This window comes from Rhamphochromis sp. 'chilingali' (genome assembly GCF_963969265.1).
Source record: "Rhamphochromis sp. 'chilingali' genome assembly, chromosome: 15".
NCBI lineage: Eukaryota > Metazoa > Chordata > Actinopteri > Cichliformes > Cichlidae > Rhamphochromis > Rhamphochromis sp. 'chilingali'.
This window is the reverse complement of record NC_137942.1, coordinates 28,234,526-28,242,592: the sequence shown is the minus strand read 5'-3', so window position 1 is coordinate 28,242,592 and position 8,067 is coordinate 28,234,526. Positions and strand designations below refer to the sequence as shown.

The 8,067-nt window shown below is 46.8% G+C and overlaps 1 protein-coding gene across 1 annotated transcript; it reads right to left on the bottom strand.

The window, feature by feature from the left end:
* Positions 1-2,175: 2,175 nt before the first annotated feature.
* Positions 2,176-6,513, bottom strand: LOC308410795 (uncharacterized protein). Its single transcript, XM_080904416.1, has 2 exons — positions 2,701-6,513; positions 2,176-2,233 (listed from the first exon to the last, which is right to left on the bottom strand). The coding sequence occupies exon 1, from the start codon at positions 6,364-6,366 to the stop codon at positions 3,001-3,003; it is 3,366 nt and encodes a 1,121-aa protein (XP_080760542.1). The 5' UTR covers positions 6,367-6,513; the 3' UTR covers positions 2,176-2,233; positions 2,701-3,000.
* Positions 6,514-8,067: the final 1,554 nt, after the last annotated feature.

The window sequence follows — 8,067 nt, the reverse complement described above, 5'->3', positions numbered from 1 at the left end:
TGCACCGGGATGTCATGCTTGGAGAAAACTCTCCAGAGTTTTTCTGATACACCGGCTACATAGGGGATGACAATGTTGTTGCGTCTGTCTTTCTTATCCTCCCTCGCTGGTGTCTGATCTTCTTTTCTGTGCCTCTTTGCTGACTTTAAGAACGCCCATTTAGGATAGCCGCACGTTTTGAGTGCTTCCTTTACATGTGTGTGTTCCTTCTTTTTTTCCTTCAGGCTTAGAGGGAACATGTTCTGCCCGGTGGTGTAGGGTCCTAATTACTCCAAGTTTGTGTTCCAGAGGGTGATGGGAGTCAAAGAGGAGGTACTGGTCTGTGTTTCTGGGCTTCCGGTAAACTTCGATGTTGAGGTTGCCATTCTCTTCAATGTGCACGGCGCAGTCTGTTGTAACTTTATGCAGCGTTGTACCAACTGCTGGTTTGACGTGGGTTGCGGTCAAAGTCAACTTTAGATCAAGCACAGAGGACTGAGACGAGGCTATGGTGGAGGTCAGGTCTTTTTCTCAGCTCCCTTTCAATCACATACAATACCACAGTACCACCTACTGGTGGGAGGTAGTAATAGCTGCTGCTTATTACAATATACCACATCCCTCTTTTCCGAGATAAAGATACTACCTCTTAACTCCAATATTTTGTAACATAAATGCACCTTTTAAATCGTAGGAACATTAACAATATTATATTCTTGAGACATTAAGTAAAGCACACCTTAGATTGCCTATCACTTGAACAATGCAAATACATATCAGTGCAGTGTTTTGAAACAGATGAACACATGACAAATTGGATGAGACATGTCAAAATGAACATATGAAACATGACATATTTTCTCTCTTTTCCAACAAGACAGTTATCTAACTTGTACAGAACAACTCAGGTACAGGATAGAGTGACTTTAAGTTTCCCAATCACTTAGTCTCTATATCTGGCAGGGCGTATTATTGCTCGGCCACTGCGTGTGTAGCATGTGGGTGTATTGTCCATACTTGCAGGAAGAGAGTGTTGTGGGGTGTCACTTTCTGGTGGCACAACTGGCTCTTGGGCGTGAACAGACAGTTCATCTGGGTCCATGGATGTGTCCTTGAACAGACTTGGGTGTATTTTCCTCAGATGTCTCCTGTTCCTCCTGAGCACCTCACCCTCTGGTGTTTGCACAGTGTAGGAGCGTGGTTCCTCTCGCCGATGAGCTACAACAGCTCGCTCCCAACCGCGCCATGTTTGCATGTGCACAGTATCGCCTGAGGTCAAAACAGGCAGTGGTCTTGCATGCTGATCAAAGTGGTATTTCCGCTTTGACTGCAGTCCACGCACTTTATTGTGAATGTTCTGTGGGGTTGACTGTCTCAACACAGCACTGGCGCATGGCAGCGTGCTGCGGAGAACCCTTCCCATCAACATTTGTGCAGGTGACACATTCAGTCCTGTGACTGGAGTGTTCCTCAGAGATAACAGCACTAGATGTGGATCTGTTCCAGTTCGTATTGCTTTTTTAAGTGCATGCTTAACAGTCTTTATGGCTCGCTCCGCCATTCCATTTGAAGAAGGAAAACCAGGACTGGAAAAAGTTAGCTTTATCTCCCAAGATGCTGCAAACGATCTCATCTCGTAGCTGGCAAATGGAACATGATCGCTCACTATCTCTTTGGGAATCCCGTGTCTTGCAAAGACTGATTTCATCTTCTGAATCACAGAGTGTGCCGTTTTGTCAGGTAAGTTAAGAACTTCTGGGTATTTGGATAAATAGTCAACTAACAAAAGATATGGCTGACCGTTCAGTTCGAAGATGTCTGCTCCGATTTTCATCCATGGCAGCTCTGGAATCTGATGTGGAATAAGCGGCTCAGCCTGGTTCTTTGGCTGCATTTGCTGGCATTGTTCACACTTTTCAAGCATAGTCTCTATATCGTGTGACATGCCAGGCCAGTACAGTACTCTTCTTGCTCTGGCTTTTGTGCGCTGTACACCTTGGTGAGCGAAATGCAACTTCTCCAGGATCACTTGTCTGAAGCTTTGGGGTATTACAATCTTGTCCCCTATCATAATAATGTCATCGTGGATACCGATATTGTCAAGCTCTCTAAGTTTGTGCAGCTTCCCCGCTTGAAAGGGATTGATGCATCTACCACAGGTGTTTAACTGGGTTTCACTCAATGACCAGGCAGATCTTTTGTTTTCCTTTTCTTTAATCTTCTTTTCGGCCACAGTCAGCCATAGGTGAAAAACCTTTAAATACAAACCAAAAAACCAAAATACAAATTATGTTTGTTATCACACATCTGCAAATATTGTAAACAATCCCAAACACATTTTCTTTTTTAAACACATCAATGCAGTGCGCAAGCTTTGTAGTACAATATTTACTTGAGTATTTTTAAATGCTCAAATTATGTAATTCACTAGCAATTGTACATACACCTTGAGAAATACTGCTTTCTATTAAAGTGCTAAATTAAATAATCAATCTGCATTAGAACTTGAGCAATAACAATAGTATTTATAACCAGCTTCTCTTAACCATATGCAAGCATTAACAGTCTTCCATATGCAGACCAACAATAAACAATGGTGCCGCTCGTAAACAGGCAACCAACTCACGGCACAGTGCTAATGCTACGTAAGCTAGCGGCAGCCGCGATTCTTTAGCAACTCGCTTCAAAGTCTTTTACCATAGTCAGCAACCATTCCCTTACCGGCTGCCTCCCTGGCTTTGTAGATACTTCAGTTCCACACAATATTCATGTTGGCAACAACTTATTGAAAGAATTATGCTGGGCTTTTCCCGAAAGTGGCAACTTCCTGTTGCTCCCCAGTTCGCCTTCTTTTTCCTTCCCGACAGAAACCCAGACACAAGATTAGTTCCGCCCTCCAGTCTGTCACGTTTACTTTTTTTCCTCAGGGCTCTCCACCTCCTACTCGGTTTGACTTGACACCTCCCACTCGATCTTCCCTTGGAACACAGGAGATCGCCAAGTTCACAAGCAAACCGCAGTTTAACTCATCCCATTTAAGCATGACACTGACGACTTGGTCCCATTTTGCTCCTCCACAGGTAACAGAACAACTAGACGTCTGACGTCTCTATGAAGGATGGTAGCTTGAGCCACTGGAGTCGCTCCTCTTGAACTAGAGCTTAAGTCCTCCGCCCTCAAGGACTTAGCCACAGAACCACTGTAACTTGGGCATACCCGGACATTGACGTCCCTCACAATACCCTTTTTGTCTGGATTAGTGCTGACAACTATGCCCATTTTGAAGTGCCCTCTCAGCGCATTCTGATCACTTAACCAGACGACATCTCCAACAGTGACATTTCTGTGTGCAGTGTGCCACTTGCTCCTTACAAACAAATTAGGGCCAGCAAGTTGGCTCCAGGACCTCCAAAACTTGCTCACTTCTGCCTGGATTGCTTGAAGTCTCTTATAGGGGTAAACGGAAAAGTCAAACATCTTGAAGTCCCCACTTTGAGATGCTCGACCAAGCAAAAGACTGTTGGGTGTGACGTAATGAATGCAACCTTCCCGACTCTGTACTCTGGCATCAATCGGGCGCTCATTTGCAAGGTTAGCTGCCACATGAAGAGCTGTCTGGAACTCACTGTAACTTAGCCCAGACTCCCTTCTAAGACTCTGGAGTGCTCTCTTCACAATGCGCACAGCAGCCTCAGCAGCTCCATTTCTATGTGGGGAATCAGCCGGATTTACTTTCCACATCCACTCTGTTCCATTCTTTGCTGCAGTCTCCTCCAAGACAAACTTATTCTGACTTTCCAAGAATCCGTAAAGTTCCTTCAAGACAGACTTTGCTCCTACGAAATTAGTACCTGGGTCTGACCAGATCTTTCTTGGATGTCCTCTAATTGCTGTAAATCTCTGGTAAGCCATTAAGAAGCCTTCAGTCGACAAGGAATTTACTAACTCCGTGTGAATCGCTCTGCTGGCCATACAACAGAATACAACCCCCCAAACCTTTATCATGACTCTTTTCTTGATGTCATCCTTCACTTGGTAGGGTCCAAAGAGATCCACTGTTGTGAACTCAAAAGGTAAAGCAGGTTGAGTTCTTTCCGGAGGTAAGTCGCCCATTATTTGCCGGCAACTCTGTGCTTTTGCTTTCCGGCAAACCACACAACCATCCACAACTTTTTGAGCAATCCTTCTCCCTCTTATGACCCACGCTTTCTTCCTCATTCTGAGCAGGGTCCCAGCAACTCCCTCATGACTCTTATTGTGGGCCTCCCGAGCCAACAGTGTAGAGATCCAAGCATCATAAGCCAAGATGGGAACACTAACCTGGTCTTTCTTAAAAGCTTGCACTCGGCCGCCACAAACAAAGAGCCCAGAGCTTGGGTCTTTGTATACAACCAGTCTATCTGTAGTAGTGCTTGGGAAGACAGCGCTGTCTTGTGCTGCAAGGAAGATGTCTCTTAGGGCATCGTCACGTTCCTTCACCGAAATTACTCCTACCAACGGGACTGCCTCCCACTTTGGGTCATTAGCAGCTGGATGTCCCCCAAGAAACTTTCTAGCTGCTCTCCAAGTCCAAGCAACTGATCTAACTAATCGAGTTAGGTCACTGAACCGCTTGACATCTACAAGGTTCTTGATGACTGACCCCGCAGGTGGCCTTCGCTGCTCTCCCTGGGCCTCAGCAGCCCGACTTCGCTTTTCTTCTTGCCCTTTTATCTCGGCCCTTGTCAAGGCAGCGACAAACGCCTTTCTTTGCAGCTTATTGACGTTTTCTTTGGCAGTGGCGGCTAACTCTTTAGCTGACCTGACTGGCCACTCGCACACCGGCAAACTCAAGAACTTTGGACCATTTTGCCATTCTGAGTCTTCATCTAGATCCCTGGGACTAGCTCCTCTTGTGACTACATCCGCAATGTTCTGAGGGCCAGGAACCCACCACCAATCTTGAATCCTTGTGCTGCTCTGTATTTCTCCAATCCTATTTGCAAAAAAGGTCTGGTACCCATAGCTCTCCCGCTGTATTGCCCCAATGACGGTTTGGCTATCGACAAAGTGATACCACCTCTCAACCTGAATCCGGCTTTGCGCCTCAAAGTATTTCTTTAGGCGTGAGCCAAACACTGCCCCACACAGCTCTGCTTTGACAACATCCCCTTTGTGGTCCAATGGTGTTAACTTAGCTTTGGACTCCACCAACCTGATGATTGGGCCCTGATCTGAATTCCACCTTAAGTACAACACTGCCCCATAGGCTTGCTCACTTCCATCGGAGAAAGTAATTGCCCAGGGTTCTTCGGTGAAGCACGGGGGAGTTAGCGCCCTTGCAAATGTGACTTTGCTGAGCTGGGCATACTCCTCAAAAAGCCTAATGGCGTCCTCCCTCAGGGCATCTGAGAGCGCCATATCCCAAGTGTCCTTGACCAAGCAGCTTTCTACTTTTGTCTCTTGGAATGCCCTGCGAACTAAGATTGCTCCTTTTTGCTTTGCAGGAGTGACCAAACCGACTGGGTCATACAACCCTGACACTTGGCTGAGAAGCTCTCTTCGCGTCAGTGGGTTTGGCGTGTGGGTCTTAATCTGCTCCTGGGCAAGGTCTTGGCCAACTCGCATCTTTTTCTTCCTCTTGGAGAAGTTGATTGCTACCATGACATGAAGCTTGTCTTCTTCCACTATGTAACCCAGACCAAGAGCTTTGTTTTCTTCGTCACGCATTTGGTTTGGTAGGACAATGGTTTTCATTCTTGTTTTCTCACCCTCGTCATTGCGCTTCCTCCTCCCACTTTGACCAGACAAGACCCAAGGTTTCAGCTCAAATCCTCCAGCCTTTAGGATCTGCTCAATGTTCTCCGTAATGACTTTTAGTTGGTTCATGTCATTGTGAGAGGTAAGGATGTCGTCGACATAGCTGTCTTGCTGGAGTACACGACGTTCCTCCTTGAGGTGGGAAAAGGTAGAAAGGCTGGCAGTTTCACGCATTGCCAGCTGTGCAATGCATCCTGCCGGTTTATCTCCAATGTTCACCCTTGTGATGGCATATTCCTCTAGCTCGTCATCCTCAGAGTCCCGCCAGAGGAACCTATGCAGATGCATCTCTTTGTCTTCTAACCAAACTGAATTGTACATCGTTTTTATGTCACCAAGGGCTCCGTACACTCCGCCCCTGAATCTGAGGAGAACTGCTCGAATCTGGTTGAGGACATCTGGACCCTTTATTAGCAGGTCGTTCAAGCTCACACCTCTAAACCTCTGGCTGCTATTCCACACAAGCCTCACTGGAGTTGTAACAGAGTGGGGATTCGGAGCAATGAGGTGGCTCACGTACCACACTGGCCCATCCCAGTTACTGATCATGTCCTTGGACAACTTGACTGCGGCTCCACGCTCCACCATGTCATGCACCTGAGCGGCATAAGCAGCTTTCCATTCAGGCTCCTTGGCCAATTGTTTCTCTGTCCGGAGGAATGTGCTCTCAACTCCTTTTTTGTTATCTGGTAAGGATACTGGATCTTCAGCCCAAGGGTATCTGGTATGCCAGTGTGGCTCATCGCTGTGGCCATCACCCGTGACATAGGTGAGTCCTTCTCTTATTATTTCAAGCTCTCTCTCCTCGGCCAGTGTCATTTCTTTCCCACCTGGCTGGCAATTTCCGCAACGACAACCCCCACACCTTGGCTCACATGCAGCACCAATACTATCCCACTTCCACCACTCTAAGAATCCTCGACTGGTGGTTGAGGTACTTGACCTCTGAAGCTTAGCAGGAACATGCTTCCTTGTTGAAGACTGGTCCGAGGCCTCGCCAATGAGCTCCTCATACTTGACAGCTGCTGCTCTCATTGACCTGGCAAAGTGTGTCTTGGACATGTGGGCAGAGACAGTAAGCTCCTCGAAGAGCTCAGGGTGAGTTCCCCCAACTGTCTTTCCAAGTGGCCCATCCCATAACACAAGGTCACCGATGACTCTGCTCCTCTGAGGCGCTAGCCGACCTTCTTTATGACTTATAAGCAGATGAATGTCTTTCGGTCTTACAAGATCGTTGAGTGGTATATCCGGAAAGAACCTTTGTAGCTGACTCGGTGTGACATGTTTGTGGACTTCTGCTATGCTGTCGAGTCCATAGCAGACCAGTTGGTGTGACCTAAGGGTGCCTCTAGGCGTTCTGACTCGGATCTTTAAAAGATACCGCCTTGTTCTCACGTGCGTTTTCATTGCCCCTACTCCATGAACAACCAGAGTGATTTCTTCACTTCTTAGGTTAAGACTGCTTGCAGCCCTGTGGGTTATATAGTTGGTGTCAGAAGCCAGGTCAATTAATGTCCCAATCTTTTGCCCAGCATTAGCTGTGACCTCAAGGAGCATCATGATTACTGGCAGCTCTCGAAGCCCACCTTCAAATAGGAGGCTTGGCTGCTCCTTGGTGGTGCTGCATGTCCTAGATGCAGTGTTTGAAAACGCATCCCTGCATTCTCTTGCCAGTTCAGGTGACAGTTTTCTGAGGAACTCCTCCTGATCCTCTGTACATTTCCTGCTGACCTTTCCTCCCTCTGGATCAGATCTATTTTGCTTCCCTGCTGCACTTCCCTTCCTCACCTCAGCATTAGGGCATAGGTAGTAATGGTGCTCCGCAGCGTGTGCTTCTTTGCAGCCTGGGTTTTTGCACAGATAAGTGGGTTTGCAGTATGACCCTTTGTCATGAACGTCGAGACAACTCCAGCATGCGCCTAGTTTCTTAATTGCGGCCTTCTTTTCTGCAAGCTTTAATGTCTTAAATTGCCTGCAGAAGTAGAGTTTCTTTTTATGCTTTCCATCACCGCAGACCACACACCCTTCATCACTACCTGATTTGGTGAATTTGGTTCTGGAATGTTTCAGCTCCACTCTTTCTCGCTTACTTGGCTCTTCCTCTCTCAGATGATCAAGCTGTTCATATATGGTTTCTTGCTATTTGAGGAATTCCAGAAGACTATCAAATCGTTTTTCTGGGGTGACCGTGTTTCTACTGTCAGCAACATAAATAAGCCACTCCTTTTTGAGTGTTTCCGGAAGTTTACTTTCGATTGACTTTGTCACCAGTGGGTTTTTTATGGCCCC

Bases quoted from the DNA above. Each gene is read 5' to 3' on its own strand.
- LOC308410795 (XM_080904416.1), bottom strand. From the start codon at position 6,366: ATGGTGGAGCGTGGAGCCGCAGTCAAGTTGTCCAAGGACATGATCAGT.